The sequence below is a fragment of the Rhinoderma darwinii genome, chromosome 11 (assembly GCF_050947455.1).
Source record: "Rhinoderma darwinii isolate aRhiDar2 chromosome 11, aRhiDar2.hap1, whole genome shotgun sequence".
In the NCBI taxonomy this organism is placed as follows: Eukaryota; Metazoa; Chordata; class Amphibia; order Anura; family Rhinodermatidae; genus Rhinoderma; species Rhinoderma darwinii.
This window is the reverse complement of record NC_134697.1, coordinates 35,284,961-35,311,299: the sequence shown is the minus strand read 5'-3', so window position 1 is coordinate 35,311,299 and position 26,339 is coordinate 35,284,961. Positions and strand designations below refer to the sequence as shown.

General features: G+C 43.0%; 1 protein-coding gene across 1 annotated transcript; it reads left to right on the top strand.

Annotated features, from left to right (window-relative positions):
- The first annotated feature begins 190 nt into the window (after positions 1–190).
- Positions 191–26,339, top strand: ACTR1A (actin related protein 1A). Its single transcript, XM_075841064.1, has 11 exons — positions 191–324; positions 7,516–7,580; positions 7,661–7,736; positions 9,071–9,196; positions 10,196–10,320; positions 13,643–13,859; positions 16,133–16,225; positions 18,560–18,734; positions 20,800–20,861; positions 21,112–21,152; positions 23,581–26,339. Exons 1-11 carry the CDS (start codon positions 277–279, stop codon positions 23,681–23,683), a joined length of 1,131 nt encoding a protein of 376 aa, XP_075697179.1. The 5' UTR covers positions 191–276; the 3' UTR covers positions 23,684–26,339.

Genomic DNA, 26,339 nt, shown 5'->3' with positions numbered 1-26,339 from the left:
TCTATACTTTTTTTTTTTGTACAATCTTAGAATTTTTACACATTTATTGCCATCAAGGAGCAATTTATATAAACCCTACTGTTAGGAGGTGTGGCCGAACGGTGACCCACCTACTATGGAGGCGGGGAGTAGAACGGGTTCCGCGCATGCGCAAATTGTATCCGAGGCTTACGCATGTGTACTCGAGTCTGAGCGCCCGCCCATCAATTCGTTTGCTGCGCAGGCGCAAAAGCAGCTGTAGCCGGCCCGTCAGCTCCTGAACAGGAGGAAGCCGCCATGGAGTCATACGATGTGATCGCTAACCAGCCTGTGGTGATTGATAATGTGAGTAGTTTCAGAACGCCCGGCGTGGCTTCATGTTTATATTGCTGCCCTATGTTTCTTTGCTAGCGATTTTGATCGGCTCTGCCGGGATTTCGTTTCCCTTTGTCATTACAACCGCGCCCCTCCTGTCAGTCATGTTGACAGGGCTGCTGTGAATTTCAGTGGCTATGACGGGTAGCAGAGACCCGCAGTCACGGACACGTTATCCCGTAGCTGCTCATAGATTTGCCTTATTTTTTTTGACGGATGTTTAGGGATGATGAGACTGTGATGGCTCAACCTAACCTGCTGCCGCGACAGAGTACACGTAGGAGATCAAAGAGGCGTGACAGACGGCATTTTGGGGCTTTCCGATTGGACGAGATTACTGTCAATCACATTGAGTATTAGGGGGGGTGACTGGATGATCTCATCTGGCGGCGTCCGCTGATTTCATTGGTCATGCAATTGAGTGACAGCAGCTACGTTATCTGTGATTGGTCGGGTTTAGGACCAGGAGGTGGTAGAGTCAGGGTGTGGAGGGATGGGGATGACTGGTGTAAATAGGCCATGCCCGTTGTGGGTGAGGGTTTGGTTGAATATTGGATGAAATCATTTATTTCAGTGTGGCAGTGATTTGGCTTTTTATTCGGCCATGCTGCCATGAAAGTCTATGGCGGCACGGCGACTTTGTTCGCAATGCAACATTGGTTGTGAATCTGGTCACGTTACGACACAAGCTTACCGTGACGCGACAGTCGCATAAAATCATAACCCGATGAATGTCGGTCAATGATCGTAAGTCGTGCACCAATTTGCTTGTGTAGTCTTAAACATTAGTCCCGTACGACTGCAAATTATTTGCGGCATGTCAGCGTGTTGGGTGTCTTGGCTGTCGCTATGCCTAAATCACATGTTACAGTCAACCAAATTGCACCCTAAAATAGTTGTGCGTCAGTCAGTCAGGCTCTGTTCACATCTGCGTTAGGGGCCTCCGTCGAGGATACGGCAGGGTTTACTGGAGACAATAGCTCAGCATGCCGCACTATTGTGTCCGGTAAAATCACGGACATCTCGACGGTAAGCCGACTGGACTCTTAAACCATGGACTCTGTTGGTTCTGTTATTCCCTTGTTTTGCTCCTCTGATGGAGCGACGCAATGGAGGTGTGAATAGAGCCGAAGTAGCAGCAAATTGCAAACATTTGTCACGTGACCAAAGTTGCCGTTAAGCCCGGTTCTGTAAAAACGGCAGCAATGTGTAGATATAATCCACAAATTATTATAGGATGAGACATGCACTGCATCGGTAATCATGGCCGGCCGTGTGGGTCACATAAGGTAACGTTTATGCCATTGCACTGCGCCATTCTCTTTATAACCCCATAGAAAACACTGAACCCCCGACAATTTCCACTGACTTACGTTTGTCCGACGGCTCCTGCACAATTTCTTTAGCTCCGATCTTAGGCCTCATCGACATGTTTGTATTGAAATACTGCGTAAATCTGGACATTAAATACAGATGCGTTTATCCATATTTACGTCCGTATTTATGTTCATGTAGCTTGATATTGGAAGGGGAAATCCAATCCAAATGATCTTCTTATGTGTCATAGATATATGCGAGGAGAAGATCATGTTGGAGAAGTCTGGGATCTCGGACCACCGCTGACATCCAGAATTAATGGGATCTATAGAAAGCTCTCGCCCCTTTGGCACCGCTCAGAGATTTGTGATATGTAGAATCTGACACGACATTGTTAGGCTGGGTTCACACGACCTATTTTCAGACGTAAACGAGGCGTATTATGCCTCATTTTACGTCTGAAAATAGGGCTACAATACGTCGGCAAACATCTGCCCATTTATTTGAATGGGTTTGTCGACGTACTGTGCAGACGACCTGTTATTTACGCGTCGTCGTTTGACAGCTGTCAAACGACGACGCGTAAAAATACAGCCTCGTCAAAAGAAGTGCAGGGCACTTATATACATTATATGCAGGACACTTATATACATTATATGCGGGACACTTATATACATTATATGCGGGACACTTATATACATTATATGCGGGACACTTATATACATTATATGCAGGACACTTATATACATTATATGCGGGACACTTATATACATTATATGCGGGACACTTATATACATTATATGCGGGACACTTATATACATTATATGCGGGACACTTATATACATTATATGCGGGACACTTATATACATTATATGCGGGACACTTATATACATTATATGCGGGACACTTATATGCAGGACACTTCTTTCAGACGTAATTTGAGCCGTTCTTCATTGAAGTCAATGAAGAACACTCAAGATTTACGGCTGTCAGAGAAGCCTCGCATAATGCGAGGAGCAGCATTTACGTCTGAAACGAGGCAGCTGTTTTCTCCTTAAAACAGTCTGTCTTTTCAGACGTAAATGCCTCTCATCGTGTGCACATACCCTAAGGAACCGTCATTGACGTGAATGGCCCTTAGAAGGTTGTATCAGATTTCCAGAAACAAATGAGCAGTAGTAAAGGGGTTTAAGCGCTCTATAGTGTCCTTTGGGGGTCTGAAATGATAGACCTCACCAATGAGATCTTTGTATTAGAAGATAATTTTGACTAGTCATCCTTGTTTTCTCCCATAGTTCCAATACAGGCATCTGTCACCTATAGACTACAATGGTAGACGTCGTGAAAAGCCCATGACATACGTGTTAAACGTGTGGCGTATACGCAAAAGAATGGACAGAATCCACAGCACTGGACCAGGTGTGGGTGGACACCTCAACAGGACCTGGGGCACAGTCCCTTGTAGTAGACAAAGAGGCAGCACTTCCAAATAGAGTATCCGCTTTATTCACCTGTGCAACGTTTCGGTCCAGCAGGACCTTTCTCGAACATGCTTGGGAAAGGTCCTACTGGACTGACACGTTGCACGGGTGAATATAAAGCTGATATTCTATTTGGCCGTGCTGCCTCTGTCGTTTTTATAGACCGTGGCAGATGTCACTCATAGGCTCCCAAAACATATGCTGTGCAGTCTAATACTCTGTTACATAAGCGAAAATAAAAATAAAGCCTTACTAACGAATGCCAGCCTGCGGAAGCTAAAGGGACGCTTTTTTGTCCTGAGTCGGGGTAATTCAGCCATATAGACATATTTAGTGTGTACGCCAGGAGCTTTCCTGATGTACACGTAGACGATAAACGTAGGAAAGAAATGTGATGTGAAGGGGGCTTTAGTCTACAGTTTTATAAAACGGACGATTTTAATCAAAGCGATGGTTCGTTTGGGGAAAAACCAATGACCGAACGTCCTGATCTGAAAAGAAGTCGGCCGCGTTTAAAATTATTATCCGATAGTCGCTAGTACTTGACTTTATTTGGTCCAGGATTAATGAAAGATCGTTCACCCGGAGTCATTGACCTTCAAAGGCCAATTTGAACGACTGTAATGGCCAATATGGACTAAAATGTGTATGACTGTGTCGCTGTTAGGGTATGTTCACACGCTTCGCAAAAAACGTCTGAAAATGCAGAGCTGCTCTCAAGGGAAAACAGCTCCTGATTTTCAGACGTTTTTTTAAGCAAACTCGCGTTTTTAGCTGCGTTTTTTACGGCCGTTTTTGGAGCTGTTTTTCTATAGAGTCAATGAAAAACAGCTCCAAAAAGGTCTCAAGAAGTGATATGCAGTTCTTTTTCGCAAGGCAGCGTAAAAAAACTGCCCAACAGAACGCCGTTTTTCCCATTGAAATCAATGGGCAGATGTTTGGAGGCGTTCTACTCCCGATTTTTCGGCCCATAAAAACAGCAGAAAATAAGCCGTGTGAACATACCCTTACAATTATTCACAAAACTATTGTTTGTTCAACGGTTGTTGAGCCAACAACCTACTTCTAATGTGTATGGCCACCTTTTATTTTTTGTTATCACAGGTGGGGCTAATTTTTTGCTTTTGATTACTTAGGCTTTATTCAGACGAACGTGAAAAACGTCCGTGCAACGCGCGTGATTTGCACGCGCGTTGCACGGACCTATATGTGTCTATGGGGCCGTGCAGACATGTCCGTGGTTTTTGCTCAGCGTGAGTCCGCTGAAAAAAAGTCACGACATGTCCGTTCTTTGGGCGTTTTGCACGCATCACACACCCATTGAAGTCAATGGGTGCGTGAAAACCACGCATGCCGCACGGAAGCACTTCCGTGCGAACTGCGTGATTCGCGCAAGAGCTGTCAAAAGGATGAATGGAAACAGAAAAGCATCACGTGCTTTTCTGTTTCCAAGCATCCAAACGGAGTGTCTTTGCGAGGAGCGAACCCCGACAACCGAAGCTAACTTCACCGGGTTCGGCCAAACTCGTTTTGGCCGAACCCGGCAAAAAAATTTCCGGTCCGCGAAATCGGGAGACATTCACTGTGCATGGTGATGAAAGAGTTAAACTGTTTCAGCACCATGGACAGTGACTTGCGATCCCAAAATACATGAACCTGTAAAAAAAACCCGAAGTTCTAACTTACCGATTACTCCTGTCTCCTTCCTGCAGTCCGACCTCCCGGGATGACACTTCAGTTCAAGTGACAGCTCCAGCCAATCACAGGCCAAGCACAGGCTGCAGCGGTCACTTGGACTGCCGCGTCAACCAGGGAGGTGGGGCCCGATGTCAAGAGAGGCGCGTCACCAAGGACGCATCACCAAGGCAACGGCCGGGAAGTTCTCGGTAAGTAGGAACTTTATCTTTTTTTTTTTTTACAGGTTTTTCGCTGTTGTGTTCGGCATTCACTGTCGAGGGTGATGAAAGATTTAGCTCTTTCAGCACCTTGGACAGTGATGGGCGTCGACAAGCCTCATCTCTATGATGCCGGCTGCGCGAAAATCACGCAGCCGCGCATCATACACGGATGACACACGGAGCTGGCAAGTGATTTTTGCGCGCGCAAAACGCCGCGTTTTTGCGTCCGCAAAAACTCCACGTTCGTGTGAATCCAGCCTTATGGTGATCGATCAGTGACCATCCAATATTTAATTTCGTGAACCACCAATTTTAGGTAACTCTTCCCCCAAAGTGCATTTTGTGACATGTTATTGATGAAATGCTTTTCAAATGGAGCAATGATCGGAATGTGCGGGGACGAGCGATCATTAGTACGATTATTTGTCCCCATACATTTTCATCTTGTCGGCAGCACATCCCCCCCCCCCCAATCAGTCAACAAAAGAGCATTCGCTCATTTATTGGCCGATCGCTGCCCTGTTTACCCAGGACAATGATCGGGGCCAAGTGCTCATATGAACTCTTTCGCTTGATGGTTGGCCCGTGTAATAGGGCCTTTACTGTCAGCCCATTTTGATGGCTTTTTTTGGACCATAGCGCTAGCAGAGGAATAAGGTTGGTAAGCAGGTGAATACAGTCACGGATCACTGCTCAGTAATCAGACAGTGGCTCACGATGATGCCAGTTCTTAGGAACACCTATGATCCTGTATAACTACTAGTCCCAGAGTGGACTCCCAGCTGTAAGCTTTGGGACATAGCATAATGGGAGACAGTAGTACCACACTGTCACGTTATAGTCATTGTGACGTGTGTAATTCAAAGTGATCCCTACCGTGTGGCGGTCAGTGTGAATTGTTCTACATTGGGAGGAGGTCTGGCTGCACAGGAGCTCTGTAAGAGAGCTCTAAACTACATTCTGGATCCCTCTTGGATCCACCTCCCATTTTCCAGCAGTCCCCTTCTTGTAAGGCCAAATTCAGATGAACGTAGAGTACGTCCATGTGACGGCTGTTAAAACAACGGCCGTTACACGAACGCATGTATTTCAATGGGCCATGTGAAGGGCCTGTTGAAAAATAGAACATGTCCTATTTTGTTCCGTTTCCATGGATCCCTCCATGGGAATCCGTGGAAACAGAACCCCCATGGGGGCACCTCGGTTGTGAAAAACATAAAATTTTTCACATCCGAGTTTCCCCACGTTCGTGTGAATCTGGCCTAAATGATTGGTGACCGACTCTAAATCAACTTTGGGTAAATTGGAAGTCTCCTTACCTGTCCTGTGCTGTTATTTTATGGTGAAAACTGCGCTAACTAAATAATTCTCGATTTTGATGAAGCAGAGTCAGAGGTTCCAGTCTACATGGTTTACGGAGACTTTATTAAGAAACATTGCCGCTTTATTATCCACTTGATGGATGCCAACCAATGACATGTCTTTATAGTATAACATAGGAAAATAAATTGTGGACTATCCTATTAATATCTGAAGACTAACCACGTAGGCTCAATTCAGATCTCGTTTTCCACGCACGTTAGTCGGAGGAGTATTGCCTGACGTATACAGCAACATGCCCATAGCACCCTATGCACTTAGTGTATGGCAAAAAATGTTCCTCGTTTTATACGCTTCACCGGTATGCGTTGACATACCTCTTCCTTATGCACACGACTATGTTCGGTCTGTGATATACGGACCGCATGTCGGCCGCATTTCCTGGACCGAACACGTTTCAGGGAGCCGGTGCTCCTAGCATCATGGTTATGTATGACGCTAGGTGTCCCTGCCTCCCCGCGGGAAGACTGTCCCGTACTGAAAACATGTTTTCCCTGAACTGTGTTCGGTCCGGGAAATGTGGCCGACATGCGTATATATCACAGACCGAACACGGTCGTGTGCATGAGGCCTTATTGTATAGAAAAGCGTGGTCTAGTACACTCATCTATGCAGTGGGACACTGTAAAAAAAAAAAATTATACCACGTAATTTTTTTTACAATGGTAGTCAATGGCCGACGTATTCCATACAGAGGCAAAAGTCAGGGAATACTGCTACACATACCGCTGATGTGCCTGAAAAACGAGATTTAAACTGAGCCTTACATTGATCTGTAGAGTAAAATTTTCAGTCCGTGTTATATACCAGCAGGAGTAGTCAGCGGATACGAGCAGGAGTAGTCAGCGGCTGTTTTATGACAGCCTGTAGTCAGCGGACACCAGCTGTTTTATGACAGCCTGTAGTCAGCGGATACGAGCTGTTTTATGACAGCCTGTAGTCAGGACTCCTTCAACAGAATATTGGCCAATGCTCGGGCTGCTGGATGTATAACAAGGAATTGCTATTATTTATGCCATACCCTGATGTATTCTTGAGGTATGATTATGATCTAATCTCTAATCTTATTCTCTTTTTCTTTTTAGGGCTCTGGAGTTATAAAAGCTGGATTTGCAGGGGATCAGATCCCGAAATATTGTTTTCCCAACTAGTGAGTACTATTTTAACAGATTGATATCATTTCTCCACACGATCTGTACATGGGTAACCCAATGTTGTATTTTCCCTTAGTGTGGGCCGACCTAAGCATATTAGAGTCATGGCTGGTGCCCTGGAAGGAGACTTATTTATCGGACCAAAGGCAGAGGTAAGACAATGATCATACACTGACCTACGTCGCAGAAACGACGCTATATGGCGATAAGTATACGATTTGGAAATGTGCTTTTGATTGACTGCAGCTGGTCTGATCTCATGTTATTTTCTGTCTGCCAAGTGGATTGTGGATATAACGCTAATTATCATTGTTAGTAAATGTTGGTACAATTGTTACAACTTTTCTTCAAGAGGCAATAATACTTATCCAATACTTGCAGCCGATACGTTCTTTATACCCACGTGTAACACATCCGCTGGATTACGGGATTAGATCTAGGTCACTCTCCGTGTGATTTACATACGACTAAACCCGTTCAAGAATCATTATATAGTTGCAATCGTATGCAACATTGTTTGGGCATAATATATGTTTACATAAACGAACGGGATATACGCTCTGTGGGCTACCTATCAGTAAGCCGGCCCGGCCTGTGACGTCTACGTATGTTTGTTATTTATTGTATGTGTTTTTTGTGTTTGTGTTTATTTAGCCATTTACACACAGGATTGCAATTGGTGCTTCCCTTGTCGTATTTTATTTAATCTTGTTAATACATTTTTGATATTTACGCTGAGACGAGTGCCGGCTTTACCAGTGGTTACTCCTTGTTTATTTCCCTACCCCTCCCATTTTTTTCTCCCCCTTTCCCTTCTTCACCCTTTCCCCCTCCATTTTTTGTGATTATATCACTGTTATTCCCTGGTTGGCACTATTTGTACTGAGCTTATGCTCATTTAGATATGATCTGATCTCTACATTTATTGCAGAGGTAAGACCGCCTGACATGATGGGCTACCTATTTTCTAGAGCAAGGCTGTGCAATCCTTTATTTTTTTTGTATTTTTCTTTTTGTACTTGGGTCTCACCATCCAGAACCTGATGATACCATTGGTCAAAGTCCATGTCAAAATTAAAAATGTTTTTGTTTTTTTTTTATCTTTCATTCGTCTCTTGAACGCAGTATAACATTAAAATAAGCACAAAAAGAGTCCATTATTTTGCTAAACCAGAGAAAGGACCGTGTGTCTTTTAATCACTTCTGTCAATACTGCCTCACCAATTACAGGGGGAGGCCTCGCCATTCTCCTCCGATCCCACATAGACATGTATGCACAGATTGGCTGACCATGGTTGGTTGGCAGGATCCACTAACCTCTATGTTTATGTCCAATTTACAAAATGTTTTTGTTTCCCAAATCCAAAAATACCTTACCTCTGTGGTGCTGTAAATTTGGCGATGCTCCTCTGTCAGGTATCAGGGGTTTTAATATACTATATTGGGTCAAGGCAAGTAATAGAAAGATAATTTATTTCTTCTCCAGGAACACCGGGGACTCCTGTCTATTCGATATCCTATGGAACACGGTATTGTGAAGGACTGGAATGACATGGAACGTATCTGGCAATATGTCTACTCAAAGGACCAGTTACAGACTTTTTCTGAAGAGGTATAGGGACACGCTTATTATTTTTATTCCCTAACATTTTCTCCTAGCAGACATGAAAAAAATAAAAATTTGTTCCCAAAACTATTATTAATTATCCCCTTTCCACATATGGATGTTCATGTACGCCACCAGCAGGACTAATGTACCAATTGTGGCAAACATGCACATCCTAGTGATTTCGTAGGCGCAGCAGTTGTGTCACCACGACCACCCCCGGCTGTCATTACATGGATGGCCATTCCTTTGAATGTGGCCGCTGTAGAAGAGATGAATGTCTAGACATGGCTCCCACCAGAGCTAACCGCAGTTTTAATAACGGGGAAGGTTTTCATGAGACAACCCCTATAAAGCTATATTCCCAGAATCGATCATTATCACCTAGCCACAGGATAGGTGATAATCGTCTGATCGCTGGGATCTCCAACATTCACAAAAATGGGGATCCTGTCATTAAATGGAGCAGTGGTCGAGCTCCAAACCCTATTCAATGTCAACGGGACTGCCAAAAACAGCTGAGCTCTGTACTCGGCTGTTTCTGTCATTCCCATAGACTTTGAATGGAGCGGCAGTGCATATTCTCAACTGCCGCTCAATTCAATGTCCTCACTGCAGTCGAGAAGTAAGGGTGAACAGGGGAGTCATGGTCCCCATTCATGCGATTTGTGGAGATCGCAGCGATCCGACAATTATCACTTATCCTGTGGCTGGGTGATAATGATTGATTTTGGGAATATACCTTTATAGGGGTTGTCTCATGAAAACATTCCCCGTTATTAAAATTGCAGTTAGCTCTGGTGGAAGCCATGTCTAGACATTCATCCCTTCTACAGCGGCCACATCCAATGGAATGGCCAGCCATGTAATGCATGGATGCACAGGAGCCATTCTCCCCTCTATCGAGTGCATAGGCCCTAACATTTAAGAACTATTAACATCTTTTACTATCTCCAGTCCACTTGTGCTTTGCTGTCTTATTCTGACTGTTTCTCGTTTTTACAGCATCCAGTTCTGCTCACAGAAGCTCCCTTGAACCCACGGAAAAACCGCGAACGAGCCGCTGAAGTTTTCTTTGAGACGTTCAATGTTCCAGCTCTGTTCATCTCCATGCAAGCTGTGCTCAGCCTGTAAGTGACTTTCACACACTCCTATATAAAAAGAATATAACACGGTGAATTATGGGAGGTTACACTCTAGTGTGGGAAAAATGATTTGCACGTGAACAGACTTTTATCGATGGCACTGCAGGTGTCATTGGATCACGTTTTTCTCTATGATACAAACAGTATTAACTTTGTACTAACACTAAAGCAAAACCTGGTGATTGAGAATCCCTGCTGTAAATCACCCAAATGGTTCAGCATTACAGGATCTGAAGGGTTAAGGGAACACTCTTGGCAATAGTAAAAATTTAGTGTTGACGCCCAATCCTCTTTACTTATTATCCCCAATGCCCTAGATTCTCATATGTAAGGGGTGATCGAGGTGACACAAGTCCGATCCAGACACCTCTCTATGTGCTTTCCATTAGTCTATATAAACTAATCCGTCCACAACCCCTCAACAGACCTAATCAGAAAGGAATAGTCAGAGGATTCCAGTACATTTATTATCCTTTGTTTAGGATCTATAGCCCAGTATTGATTTGTGTGCTGGTTCCCGCAGAATTTATAAATTGGTACAGGCAGCGTGGGTAGTACTAAAAGGAATCGGTTGTAATCTAGGCGGCGTTAAAACGTCCTCTAACAATAAGTCGATCACATGTTGACTGTCAGCAATCAACAGTGCTCTGTGGCGAAAGCTGGAAGTGTTCATATCCCCTACAGCGCCACCACAGGAGAAATAAAGCATTACACAGTTTTCATTGAAATCCATGGTCTGTATGTGTAATGCAAGGATGTGCCGGGTCCTTGTCGTTTCATTGATTTCCCTAATTCTCATTGCACAGCCATCCCACCATGTAAATCCTCAGAGATCCATTCTTTCATACCATCAGTATCAGATACCAGCGGCCGGACTCTCACCAATGTCACTCTTATGACCTGTGGCTAAATCATGCCAAAATGCTGTGGTTTTTCTATGGTTAAAAAATAGGGTGCACCATTTTGCACTTCTCATCACACAGGCAGGGGTCACCTTGCATGGACTTAGTTTACTCTGAAGATACAATGCTGCTAGTAATCTTTCCTCTTGTACTTTCTTCCGTCCAAATCATCTGTTTTACAACCTCTGTACAAGAAGTTGGCTTGAAAGGATTATTTGCTTTTGTGTTGACCTTTTAGGCTGACGATACATATTACATTTTGGAAAGATCCACCGACAGTCTAATTTGTATGGGGACAGAACGACTGACTCATGACTATTGCTTAAATACAACATACCCTTATCCTTTGTTCCACTGGGGGGTGAAAAGCAGCAGTGGTGTCTGGCAGCAGCACCCCCCCCCCCCTTTTCCTATGGCAGTAAACATACATGTTCAGCACATCTGGGCATGCATGTTTATGAAGGGGTCAGGGGAGATACTTGCTAGCTGAGCAGCTATTTTATGTGTTGACTTTCTCCTACAACATTTGTATAAAGAGGTTGTCCAAACTTAAAAGTACATGTTCATATCCCTGCTCGAGACCACTCCTCTATTAACCAAAGAGCGACTTTAGCTTGAGAGGACTTGGCGCAGTCATGTATCTTATAATTGTCTATATCCCCTATAGCTGCTGTTCCTCAACTTCCCCAAGCCTAGATGAGTTATTCATCAAGACCAGCACATCGAGCACATTTCATACTCCGAGCAGCATTTGTCTGATCCTGGGGACCCACTGATAAAATCTTGGATTGTGGGTTACATGCTGCATGATGCCAACCATGTAATACGAGTTGTGGTGCAACATCCGGATTATATAGTTGTGTGCTGGACTTATTTGACATGAACCTTTCTAAGCCTTCAATGGTCCATTTCTAACCCTTTTTGGTTTTTTTTCCTATCCGGTGCAGAGATTTGTGGTGTTTTTCCGTTGTTAATCCTCAAATGCAATTCCGCTTGTCCGTTCTAGATCTTTTTGCCTGTAAATGACTACGGAGCCGGTGTCTATATTTTAGAAGTTGCATTAGTTGTGTGTTGATACAGCAGATAATATGCAATAATCTAACATTCCGCTACAATGCAACCGTGAATTTTCCATTCGGTCTAATCATTAGCCAACATTATTTAAAAGGCTCAACTTAGAATGATGGCTGATTATAGTACAATAAGTAATATTAGAACCATGAAAATAGTTATGGGGGGATCCTCATTATGGGGAGTATCACAGTTTGAGTTCTTTGATGGGAAGAATGTTTTTTCTGTTCTATTCCTATTAAAATAAGTTGCCATAACTTCTATTGGATGACAGCCTGAGGCTCACCAGTTCTAATATTGCTCCCATTGGGCGCCTGTGCTGCGAAATATAGAGAGAGGATGATTACCAGTTAAAAGTTATTAGATGCGGCTAAATTACTCCATAGAAAAGAAACCTGGATGTTTCTACAGGAAATCTGGACGATTTTAGTTATTTTCATTTTTTCCTCCCCGCCTTCCAAGAGCCATTACTTTTTTATTTTTCTATCAACATAGTTATGTGACGGTTGTTTTTTTTTTTTTTTGTGGAACCAGTTGTTGTTGTTTTTTTTTTTTGCACCATTTAATGTACTGGGAAACTGCAAAAAAAATTCTTTGAAAGGTGGAATAGGGAAAAAAAAGCAATTCCTCCATATTTTTTTTTGTTTCGGTGTTCAATGTGCAATAAAAATGACTTGCTAACTTTATTCTGCGGGTCAATAAGATTACGGCTATACCAAATTTATAGATTTTTGTTTTGTTTTTTTTCTATGACTTGCTACTTTTACAAAGAAAAAACTGCGCCATAACTTCTAACTTTTTTAAGGTGCTCACCATATGGCATAAATATTGTTATATTGTAATAGGGCTTTTACGCTCTCGGCGATGCCAATTATGTTTTAATTTTTCAATTGTTTGTTATTTTACGTAGAAAATTGGAAAAGAGTTTTTGTAAAGTTTGAATATATTTTTTTGTACATTGCCCTGCTCTGTCTAATGGCTTATTTGACGCATTCGCTATTGACCAGGGCATCGAAGTGGTTAAATGGCCGGGATCAGAGTTCTCTCCGATCCGGGGCATTGGAGAGAGTTTTTTTAGCTGTAATACAGAGCTGACGACCGCAGCTTATGGAGCGGGATCAGCCAGTCAGCCCGCACCATACTCTCCTTCTCCTGCTATGTCGTATCGGTATCTCATGATCCGGGAAGGGAGTAATAACCAATGTTTGTCACACAGAATGGTATGAAAACCATAGAAGCGCATGTTCTCTATATTATGCCGACTGTTTACTTTATCTTCCTATGTGGACAGAATATTTTTGACACTTTTATCAATCTGCATTTTGTGATTTCAGGTACGCAACAGGAAGGACAACAGGAGTTGTGTTGGACTCTGGGGATGGAGTGACACATGCTGTCCCTATTTATGAAGGCTTTGCTATGCCACACTCAATCATGAGGATTGACATTGCTGGTCGGGACGTCTCCCGCTTCCTCCGTCTTTATCTCCGAAAGGAGGGCTATGATTTCCACACATCAGCCGAGTTTGAAATTGTGAAAACTATTAAAGAGGTTTGTATGGCATTCTGGATTATTGTATATCGTCACATTACTTATGTCCTATTAAGGCGTATCTGCTTCATATAAGAGGATCCCCTGCTTGGAACCGTCCTCTGAGTCAGAGAGGAGAACCACTTACAAAAAGTGGCTTTTACTTTGGTGGGCCCGGCCCATCTATGTATTCCATGGATTTCTACATTTGTAGAAATGTCTGTCCGCAGATAACAAAGGTATCCTGTATACCTAAAAGCTGTATCGTTCTGTCAAAGCCGATTCCGTCAGTTCAGCTGAACTGATGGCTCGGCGGAAAGCTGGTCCTGCTTGTCTCTGACACACAGGATCTAGCGAATAAAGATCACATCCCCTATTTGACAAACTATTAGCAGATTTGGCTTCCAGTACCATCTCTACGCTGATGACACCCAGTTTATATGCCTCTTCCCGTGACATCACCCCTGCTCTAATACAAAACACCAGTAATACTAATAGTCTCTCCGCCGTCCTCTTTCTATCTGAAACTGAGCTCCTTGTTTTTCCACCATCTACTAACCTCCCTAAACCTGATGTCTCCATCTCGGTGTGTGGTACGACAATAACTCCCGGGCAGCACGCCCGCTGTCTTGTTTTGTTTTTTATTCAGATCTTTCCTTTTTCCCCTCATATTCAATTACTTGGCCCTTTTCTTACTAATGGTACTTAATGTAGAATGTGGAAACAGCCGCAACTCTCATTTCTTGCACTGATTCACTCTCGTCTTGACTACTGTAACTCCATTACTAATCGATCTTCCACTCATTAAACTCGCTCTTCTTCAATCTATCCTGAATGCAGCAGCCTGACTCATCTTTCTGACCAAGCACTGCACCAACGCCTCTACCCTGTGCCAGTCCCTGTACTAATTGCCCATTCCCTTCAGAATATACACTTATTACTCTCACCCACAAAACACTCCACAGTGCTGCACCTCCTTACGTCTCCTCCCTTATCTCTGTCTGCCACACTACCCATGCTTTACATTCTGCCAACTAGGGTTGTCACGATACCAGAATTGGGACTTCAATACCGATACTTTGTGTAGTATTGAGATACTCGATACCAAGACGATACTTTGCCAACAATAATAATACAAATTTCTTCCATTTTCTGATGTGAGGCACATGGCGTGATGAATTTTGAACCTCCGTGTGCCTCACATTAATAGTAATTAACCCCGTCATGTTCCTTTGTCATAATAGACAACATTGGGTTTAATGCGTGAGGTACATGATTGGGTTAATTACTATTAATGTGAGGCACACGGAGGTTCAAAATTCATAATACCTCGTGCCTCACATTAATAAGTGAAAAAGCAGTTTTTATTTACTTTTCTAACAGTGTAAACATCATAAATGACGCTATAAATTAGTTTTTACGTTGCGACAATACCGCATATGTGTATATTTTATATATTGAGACTTAATGTTTCTTGTAAAAAAAGTGTTTTTTTTTTGTTTTTTTAAAAAAAAACTTTAATGTGCTGGCATTTATCTATATGGCAGTACATCAGCCTGTGTACTGATTGTACACAGGCAGTTGTTAGGACATAGCTAAGTATGATCTAACAGGAAATCTGGTCAGACAGCCCTGGGGTCCTTCAATGGACCCTGGGCTGTCTGCCCATATACGGTATGTCCCTCAATCGCGTCACAGGGATACCCTGTGACTCTGTCCAAAGGGCAGCCCCCCCTTCTTATTTTCCTCTTGACTGCTGCGGTCCGCTTTGATTGCAGCATTCAAGGAAATAGCGGCGGAGATTAGCGGTTTCTCCGATGTTAGAGCGGGCCCCGCTCCTGACAATAAGTGTGTGTTTGTGCGCGCACGGTCAACATAAGTTGATGCGTCAGCGCTGTGCTAATGAGTAGTGGCGCAAGCACTGAAGACAGAACATGGGGGTGTTTTGTAGTGCACTCACCATGTTCCCTGTCTTCAGTGTCGGGACTTTTTACATCTTGTCTCCCTTATTTCCTCATGGAGTGTAAGCTCTTGCGAGCAGGGTCCTCACGCCTCTTATTTGATTTGTTAATTAGTTTTGTCACTACGTCATGTCTGATATTGTCTGTACATGTTCCCTATGAATTGTAAAGTGCTGCGTAATATGTTGGCGCTACATAAAGGTTATGATAATATCTTCAGCTATTATTATTACTACCCAGGGTTCAGTAGCTGCCTGAATTGATGACATTTATGTCTATGATCTTGTAATATTAATATTTTAATACCTTATTTATATATTTTTTTCCATGCAGCGTGCTTGCTACCTGTCCATAAATCCACAAAAAGATGAGACATTAGAGACCGAGAAGGCTCAGTATTACTTACCGGATGGTAGCACTATTGAGGTATGTATATCCTTCTACCTGCGGTTTGTGTTACTAATATTACAAGTTCACATAGAGCTGGGTGTCGTCAGAAGTGGCGTCTGTAGGAGCCGTAAAGCTACTAATGCCATTTCTGCTGAACCCCAGTGATGATGTGGTGACAAGTCGCTGCAAGCAAGGGTGTGACTGCTATGCTGTGTGCATGAGGGTGTATGATCTGCTATGTGCATGAGGGTGTATGATCTGCTGTGTACATGAGGGTGTATGATCTGCTGTGTACATGAGGGTGTATGATCTGCTGTGTACATGAGGGTGTATGATCTGCTGTGTACATGAGGGTGTATGATCTGCTGTGTACATGAGGGTGTATGATCTGCTGTGTACATGAGGGTGTATGATCTGCTGTGTGCATGAGGGTGTATGATCTGCTGTGTACATGAGGGTGTATGATCTGCTGTGTACATGAGGGTGTATGATCTGCTGTGTGCATGAGGGTTTATGATCTGCTGTGTGCATGAGGGTTTATGATCTGCTGTGTACATGAGGGTGTGACTGATCTGCTGTGTACATGAGGGTGTGACTGATCTGCTGTGTACATGAGGGTGTGACTGATCTGCTGTGTACATGAGGGTGTGACTGATCTGCTGTGTACATGAGGATGTATGATCTGCTGTGTACATGAGGGTGTATGATCTGCTGTGTACATGAGGGTTTATGATCTGTGTGCATGAGGGTGTATGATCTGTGTACATGAGGGTGTATGATCTGCTGTGTGCATGAGGGTGTATGATCTGCTGTGTGCATGAGGGTGTATGATCTGCTGTGTGCATGAGGGTTTATGATCTGCTGTGTGCATGAGGGTGTATGATCTGCTGTGTGCATGAGGGTGTATGATCTGCTGTGTACATGAGGGTGTGACTGATCTGCTGTGTACATGAGGATGTATGATCTGCTGTGTACATGAGGGTGTATGATCTGCTGTGTACATGAGGGTTTATGATCTGCTGTGTGCATGAGGGTTTATGATCTGCTGTGTGCATGAGGGTGTATGATCTGCTGTGTACATGAGGGTGTATGATCTGCTGTGTACATGAGGGTGTATGATCTGCTGTGTACATGAGGGTGTATGATCTGCTGTGTACATGAGGGTGTATGATCTGCTGTGTGCATGAGGGTGTATGATCTGCTGTGTGCATGAGGGTGTATGATCTGCTGTGTGCATGAGGGTGTATGATCTGCTGTGTACATGAGGGTTTATGATCTGCTGTGTACATGAGGGTGTGACTGATCTGCTGTGTACATGAGGGTGTGACTGATCTGCGGTGTACATGAGGGTGTGACTGATCTGCGGTGTACATGAGGGTGTGACTGATCTGCGGTGTACATGAGGGTGTGACTGATCTGCGGTGTACATGAGGGTGTGACTGATCTGCTGTGTACATGAGGGTGTGACTGATCTGCTGTGTACATGAGGGTGTGACTGATCTGCTGTGTACATGAGGGTTTATGATCTGCGTTCGGCTTTCATGCAGTTCTGGTCCAGCTTAGTTGAAGTGTCGGTCTCTGGCAGTTCTCTTGAGGAGTTATGTAAAATTTGCCTTTGCTATAAGATCTCCAAAGTGTGGCACATAGAAGCATTTACATTGCATATGTTTGTGTAAAATGCCTTAATTCTGCCGGGAGGCTAAGAGCAGAAACTATTGCACTAGAGAAGATCTTAAAGGGGTTGTCCATCTTTAAAAAGAAAAAACATGCTGCAAATGTACTATAGTAACAAATATGCAGCTCCTCACCTTTTTGAATCGTCCTTTGCTCCAGCACCTGTGGTCGTCTGGTTCCTTATCAGTCTCTATACATGACTACAATAATGATGTTCCCTACCAGCCAGTCATTGGCCGTATCGGTCACGTGCCGGTATGGCAGGTTATCGCTGCAACAATGTAAACCAAAACAGACTGGGGACCACAGGACTGTTGTTGACGCTGGATGGGCAGGTGATTAAAAGTTGAGTATTTTAGCCAATATGCAGCTTTGAAAGGTAAAAAAAAAATCCATCTATAGGATTCACACTTTTTTTTTAATCGTAAAATTGCTGCAATCTGTCCAATGCATTTGTGTAGCTACCGCTAATAACATAAATGGGTTATTGTCTGCAAGAATTATAATATATACTGTCTCTTGTTAGCCAGAAGAAAAGCCCTAGAAGGGGTGTCCGCAGTCATAAGACAGCCTGCGAGAGCTGCAGGGTGACTTGAGAATGACTCATGTTGTGTGACGAATGGCTGTGCTATGAAGTCTGGCCTCTGCTATTTCCAGTCCTGTTGATGCCAAAATGTTTTTTATGATTATTTGTAGATTGGTCCAGCCCGATTCCGAGCCCCTGAGCTTCTGTTCCGACCAGATCTAATTGGGGAAGAATGCGAGGGAATCCACGAGGTCTTAGTGTTTGCCATTCAGAAGTCAGACATGGACCTGAGGCGAACTTTATTTTCCAACATTGTGCTGTCTGGTGGATCCACTTTATTTAAAGGTGCGCAAAATAAAATGCAATCTTACACATGTTTAATACAATACTGCAAGCTCTTCTACAAATAACTCTTCTGTACATTCTAGAAAACCAATTTTATGCCAATGGTTATATTCCCGCTGTCCTTTAATTGTCACCAACTAAATAGTTGTCATTTATATTTCTTGAATGGCATCGCTTATCAGAACAAAAGTTGCTTGAAATCATTTTTCAAGTTTTCATTGAAAATCAAAATATTATTTGTAACTATTTGCACTTCCCCAAAAACTTTTGATATGTCACAGAGACATATCAGAAGTTTTGATCGGTGGGGGTCTGGGCGCTGAGACCCCCACAGTCACGGAAATTAAGGTGCAGAAGTACTGAGCGCTCTGCACCTTCGGCTGTGATCAGCGTTTCTTGTCAGCCTGAAGATGGGCTCATGAGCATTCTATGTGAGCTCCTCTTTAGCCGAACAAGGAGCGCCGATCGCTGTCAAAGGTGCAGGGCGCACGGCTGGGCAGTTCTGCACCTTCGTTTCAATGACATTGGGGGTCTCAGCATCTGGACCCCCACCGGTCAAAACTTCTGATATGTCTCAATGACATATCAAAAGCTTTTTGAAAGTGCATTTACTCTTTAATGCCCTATTAGGGCATATGGACATCATAGGGGGGTGGGTTCCTCTGCATGGGCCAGAATGGAGCTACGCTCTGGCATCCACAAGCAGTGTAAGTGCTACATGGACAGCTATTCATCTGAATGGCTGCCATGTAATATTGCGTTTCCCCTGTAGTGGCCAGAATCCGCTGTTTGTCAAGGGTGTTGGGAGCCACACCCGCAGCGATCAGTTGATCGCCGTGTCAGAAAATATATGAAAGGGGGTTTCTTGGGATTATATACTGCAATACAAAGGGTCAAAGCTGTGGCAAGTTCCATGTAAAATCTGTATGAAGCGGCTTCTTGCCAAAGTCCTTGACAGTTGTTTTTTTTTCTCTGTCTTGTCTGAACTCACCCTTGGTGTTTAGCACTATGAGACGCCGCAAGGAGTGATATAGAATTTGTCATCTTTGTCACGTTGTCAAAAATAATAAAGTAATTTGGAATCCATTAAGTTGCCGTTTTGATCTTTTAAAAATAAAATCCATCACAAACGGAAGGCTTGACTCCAGTGTGAACAGAGCCTTACAATTTCTGCAACCGGTAGATCAATCGGCAGCTAAATGTCTGGATTTTGCTACTGAATGAACTACTAAGAAACTGCAAAGCTCTGTTCACCGTCGGGTCCTCCGTTTGGGGGGGATTCGCGTTTAACTGATCAAAACAAAAGCTTAACGGGTCCCATATTAAGTTATTTTTAAAGCTACCATTGTGAGGACAATGACCAGTAATTGAGGATTAATTCCCAAACGATGTCCTAATGAATCAGATCCTCATAGACCTGATGGGAAGATTTAATCGGGTTCTTTACAAAGCAGGAAGGGACTGAACATGGGTAACCGGGTAGATCCCTGTACTGTTAACAAACGAGGCTGCAGGAGTGATCTCTGTTTAGAGGCAGAATAGGTACGGGGCAAATATTTAAACAAGTCACTCTCTGCCACGGATTTCCTAAAACATACACAGCGGATTTGCCTATGGCAAATCTGTTCAATGTGAACATGGCCTAAGTGTTATTTCATACGGCCATAATATTGACGAATTTTAATGTCCGGATTGCGGCTGCAAGACCTGGACCCCTGTGATTCTATTGAACTGAAATGAGATCACCAAAGAAACGCTAAATGCGGCCATATTACATCCATGAAAAATCGAGTTCTGTAACATATCCTTACGCCACGTCCATCTGTATCCTCGTTTATTTACAGTATAGGACTCCTATATCTAGTGGAATATTATAACTGGTAATCCCTCTTAGTCTTTAGCTGTTTTGTAAGATTCTGGATTATTAAACCAGATTGTTGGATGATATTTTAACGTAATATTTACTGGCTATTTAGCAAAATATTTAAAGTTTTTATGGAGTCAATTTCCAATCTTCTAATACAACAGACCACAAATAACTGGAGTTTTACATTTTACCTTTCAGGTTTTGGGGACCGGCTTCTAAGTGAAGTGAAAAAATTAGCGCCAAAAGATGTAAAAATAAGGGTAGGTTGTACTTCTTTTCTCTAATAATGTGTTTATACTGGACAGATTTGTATTTATACCCACTCATCCATATAGACTGCTGTAGTCTCAAAATAAACTCTTTGCAATCCTATAAAACTGTCCGTATGGACAGAGCTTCCTAATGTTAATATTGTGTTGGGCTATTACTTCTTGTATAACCTACTGCGTGTTTTGTGAATGTTATTATCATATGTTTTTAGGGTATGTAACATTTTATTTTTCATTTTAGATATCTGCTCCTCAAGAACGATTATATTCTACATGGATTGGGTAAGAAGAAACTGTTACATTCATTTATTGATTGTAATTCTTGCATCTTGAGAAGTAGGAAATTCCATGAATAGTGTTAAACAGAAGGGATTTACCCGACCAGCAGTCAAAAAGCCGGAATATTCATGAAATATATTATATGGGATGTAGAGTAATGCTAGTATCCGTGTGGTCAGTGTCCTCTGGGATATTTACCAATCCTACGACTAAAAGGTCCCAGGACCCGCCGTCGGCTTATAGAGCTGGCTATGCATACACGGTCACTATATATAAAAATTATTGAAAGATATGGATAAAAGCAGGGTAGGTGCACATCTATTTATAGAGTGAACCCACATATCTCTAAATAATGTGTCACAAAACATAACAAGATGAAAACCTCTGTAAAAGAATCCTGGTTATTTGGCTAATTTACATTTAAAATTCTGTGTGATGTTCCTTAGCAACAGACTACACACTGGCACAATATGTAGTCTGTTGCTAAGCAGCATCTAGCAGAATTAGCACATTTCCTATATTAAAGCCAGATTTAAACAAATACATTAAGTTTGTTTGTACAAGTATTGCAGAAATATACAACTATTAGTCACCCGTGTTTGTGAACAGCTTAATTGGAGTTTAGTTTGCTTCAAAATGGATTTCACACCTATTTATGAGGGTTAGACACAGCTCATGCTCACTATAAGGGTAGGAACACACACAGCCTAAACACTGAAGATTTTTCGCAACTGAATCGCATCTCGGCCTTTTGGCTAATATCAAGTGTAGTACCTGCTCAAGCTGAGGTTAGTAATCATCTCTGCCGGTGGAAGACGGCCATCGTAGAGGGATGACAGAACGCCGAGGTGAGGGCAGGGAACCACAACGCTCATCGCTCTGGTGTACGCATTTGGTTTTAAGGTACCATTTGTAGGTGACCAGGCGACCGCCAGATCGAGGTCGGCTAGTTTGGGAGCACGAGTTGCTATGGGCCCCAGGGCTGGTGACCCTGGGGTGCCCTAACTCACTGGGGATGGGATCCCACTGAGTGAAGGCACATTTGCACGCACTCCCTTTCACACTTCTGAGCACACACCTTTATTCTCCCGGCCTTCTGGCTGGGAGATGAGGAATTTTTATACCTGGCGGATGTCCAGGCTGTATCACCGCGCACATCCACTTATTTAATTTTGTTTTTTTCACTGTGTGTTTGTCACAGGATTTTTGGATGGGGTGCACTTCTGGGACCCTTCCAAGGTCTAGGGGGGAAAATGTGTGGCCTTCTGGTTTTTCCCTTTTTTCCCCTGCAACCCGGCCTCCCTTCTTCGGAGGGGAGGTGCAACCAGATGCAGGCTCCTAGGTGGACACTGGGGTGGCAGCCCAGGTAGAAGCCTTAGAGTGTTGTTGGATCTCCCTAAACTTTGTCAAGGAGGGGAATCATTGATCCTCGATCCTCTAGACCCATGGTTTGGAGGGTCGGGGAATGGTTATGCGGGGCCTCTTTCTTTTAAGAGAAGGGCTGCGATAGACCGCATCCTTGTGCATTTTTTCTGTGGCACCTCTGCACTTTTTATGCACTTGGGTGAGAGAAAGCATGGCATGGGCTTTCAAAAAAAAAAAAGTTGCGGAAAATCCGCAGCGCATTACATTTGCAGCAGTTTGGGTGAGATTTCAACAAATCTCGTCCCCACACAGCGGAAAAAAACGCACATGAAGTTTCCTTACCTGCAGCATGTAAATTAATGCTGCAGAGTCGCAGCTCTTCTGTTGCGGGTTTTCCCCATTGAACTCAATGGGGTGGTTTAACCTACAACAAAGTGGTGTGTGTTGTGACATTTGCAGCGGAATCACAGCGCAAAATTGCAAGTTCTTAAAAAAAAATATAAAGTTATACTTACCCAGAGTTCCCTGCTTCTTCTCCAGTCTGGCCACCTGGGATGACAATTCATCCCATGTGACCGCTGCACCACGTTGCGGTGTGATTTTTCAGACTGCATTCCCTGTGGTGTTCCGGGTAGATACGCTGCGCAGCTTGAGACTGCGGGTCCGCCCTGAACATTCTGTGTTTGTTCATACCCTGATACATTTATGAGCTTTTTTTCATAGCGATTCTTGCCTTTGTGTGTCACTATAATTTCTTCGTTCTATTTCAAGAATGCGGCTAAGGCTCACAAGTATGTCTTTTTTTTTTTTTGCGGGATCGTTTTGTATTGAAAAACAAGCCCACTCCTTTTAGCTTACATTGTATCCATAGAAGTCTTTGGATACATTCAGCGGATATAACGAAATAATTTTCCTACCTGAACGTGGAACACGTGACCAGGGCCTTTACTATGTATGAGGCATGTCAATCTACTCTGGTGATGTGCTCTTATGTGAGCAGGAACTAAGCCAGAATACTTGAGGAACATTTTAAAAAAAACATTTTATTTCCCATTTCTTTTTCCAGTGGATCTATTTTGGCCTCTCTGGACACTTTCAAAAAGATGTGGGTCTCAAAGAAGGAATACGAAGAAGACGGTCCCAGAGCAATCCACAGGAAAACCTTCTAACGTCCAAGAAGACCAAATCTCTTTATCTGTCCACTTCAGTTTGAGTATGAGAGTGGTCGGGAGGTGACTGGTGGGTGGCTGTGGCTGTGTATGTGTGTGTGTCTGTATGCGCTCTCCAGCATGCCAAGAAGCGGTCATACAAAGGTAAAAGATCTCCCATTGTAAAGACCAGCAGAGAGCTGCAAGGAGAGGAAAGCCTTTATCCCATTCCTATTTATGTGTATTACGTTGCGCAAGGGTTCAGATAAAGGTCTGTTGCGAAAATTATTTTATCGCGTTATAGCCAATTTAATCGTAACAGATAACCAACCATACGTAAAATCTAAACTAAGTAAGAGAATCCATGTCGCACTGGATCAGGATCTGTACAGTATATGTGACCCCCCCCCAACCCCACATATGTCACATATGTGACTGACACAGAGGCCTCCAGAATTGCAATTTACTTGACTCTACAAAGGAAAACTGTAACATGTCAAATTCGTTTAAACTACATGGATTTTGGAAAATGTTTCTATTGCATGTAATAAAAGAACAGTATAGTTATATAGTTAGACATTTGGATTTTGTCTTTGTTATAGAGTATCCTTGTCACGAGGCCTGTCTGCAGGTCAGCGTAGGTTACATTGCAGGAAATTCAGGAAAACGTAGCTTCTGTTCCCTGTTCATTTCTTCACTTGTCAAAATGGTTGTATGAGATGACAAAAACAGCTAATTTCTTTCAGAAACAGCGCCACTCTTGGGCTGTATGTGGTATTGCAGCCCAACCATTCAAAAACAGTGTTGTTATTTCTTAAAGTGTAACTAAACTTAAAAAAAACTTTGACGTGTCAGTGACATGTCAGAAGTTTTAATCGGTGGGGGTCTTAGCACTGAGACCCCCACCGATCTCTAAAATGAAGAGGCAGAAGTACTCGGGTGAGCACTGTTCCGCTTCGTTTGTGATCGGCTTTCCTCGGCCTTCCTTAGAACGGTGTGCGGGCTCACTAGAAAGTCTGAGTCCATACACCGCTCGCTCTGCTTTCTGTGGAAAGCCAATCAGAAATGAAGCGGCACAGTGCTCACTCAAGCGCTTCTACCGCTTCATTTTAGCGTTTGGTGGGGGTCTCAGTGCCCAGACACCCACCGTTAAAAACTTCTGACATGTCATTATGACGTGTTAATAGTTTGTTACGTTTAAATATGGCAGCCATATTTTTTTTTTCAAACATCATGTTTTGTTTTTTGTTTTTTAAATCTCATACAACCCTTTTAAATCAACCCTGGATTCTAAGGTGGTTGTGGAACTACAAATCCCACAATCACTGAATGTCCACAGGATGCTTGTCCATTTTTTTAGTTGCTAATAACTTTGTTAGTTAGTAATACCACTTTTGTGTAATGCAGCCTGCCCGATAACATCAACACTTTTGGCATAGATTTGTCTTTGTTTTATTATCGGTCATACCACGTTTGCCTTTAAAAGCTTTTGTTCTTTATAAACGCAAAGTTGTAACCATTGAGCGGTATGTCGCTGATCTGCATGTTGCACATATTTAGTCTGCTGTCTCCTCTACTGTTTAATCTTCCTACAGATGTCTACAATCTACGTCCAGATCCAATAGTTAGAATTACATTATACAGACGAGGCTCGCACGGACCCCCCCAGGTCCCTCCCTTTTAGCATGTATCAGATCTGCTCTGTGGAAATGCCACCCATATCGCCATCACTAATAGACACTTCTAGGATACCGGTGTGTGTATATATATATATCTCTATTCTACATGAAACCTAACACTTCCTTATATAAGTGCTCTTGAAGGACAGATGAAGGCCACTGATAACCAAATAATGAGAATTAATCTTACTGCACAGCTGGAGAATATATATATATATATATTCTAGTTATGTATTCCTTACAATTTTATTTATATATCTTGAGCTTTCCCATCTTACCTAAAACCTGAAGATACATTTTTTTCCTGTGGCTGCAGTTAACCCTAATATTGCACCTCTGGTCGGTCAACGAAGTGGAGATATGAAGGGCTATTTTTTTTATTGCTTTAGTTGTCACTGTACCTTCCTTCGACACGTAGTCGTCCAACTTCAATGGTTTTGTCCATGCAAATCTGCTGTCATTAATAAAGAAAATCCATTCTGCGTGAACTGTTCCCATGTCACGTACAAGCCCAGGGACAAATCCTGCACTCAGATACCGAACAAACTGCATCCTGGTCTTGGCTTCGACATAGAGCGAGGGATTACGTTTTGGGTTGAGATGGGCTCATTGATACGGATAGGAGAACCATTGGTGGCTACTAAATCAGTGGCCGTGTCTTAATAACTAATGGTGTAAGTCACTTATTTGTCTAAAGTAAAGCTGCGTACGTTTTACCTGTGTATTTATTACCTGACTACTGCTTTTATATTCCAACACTAAATTCTGATATTGTAGCGCTTGTCTCTGAAATATGTAACGGATTGGATTATGGATTGTATATGTAAGTGGTCATTTTATAGTTATCAGTATAGGATAAGACCCCCTTGTCTGGTTACAGGACATTCCCTTCTAATCTTTACCTAAAGGGTTTCATGTCATCACGTGTGTATTTCAAGGAAAACTTGTACCAATGATCGAAGTAAATGGAACATAAAAGCTGCTCTTGTGTTTCCTTA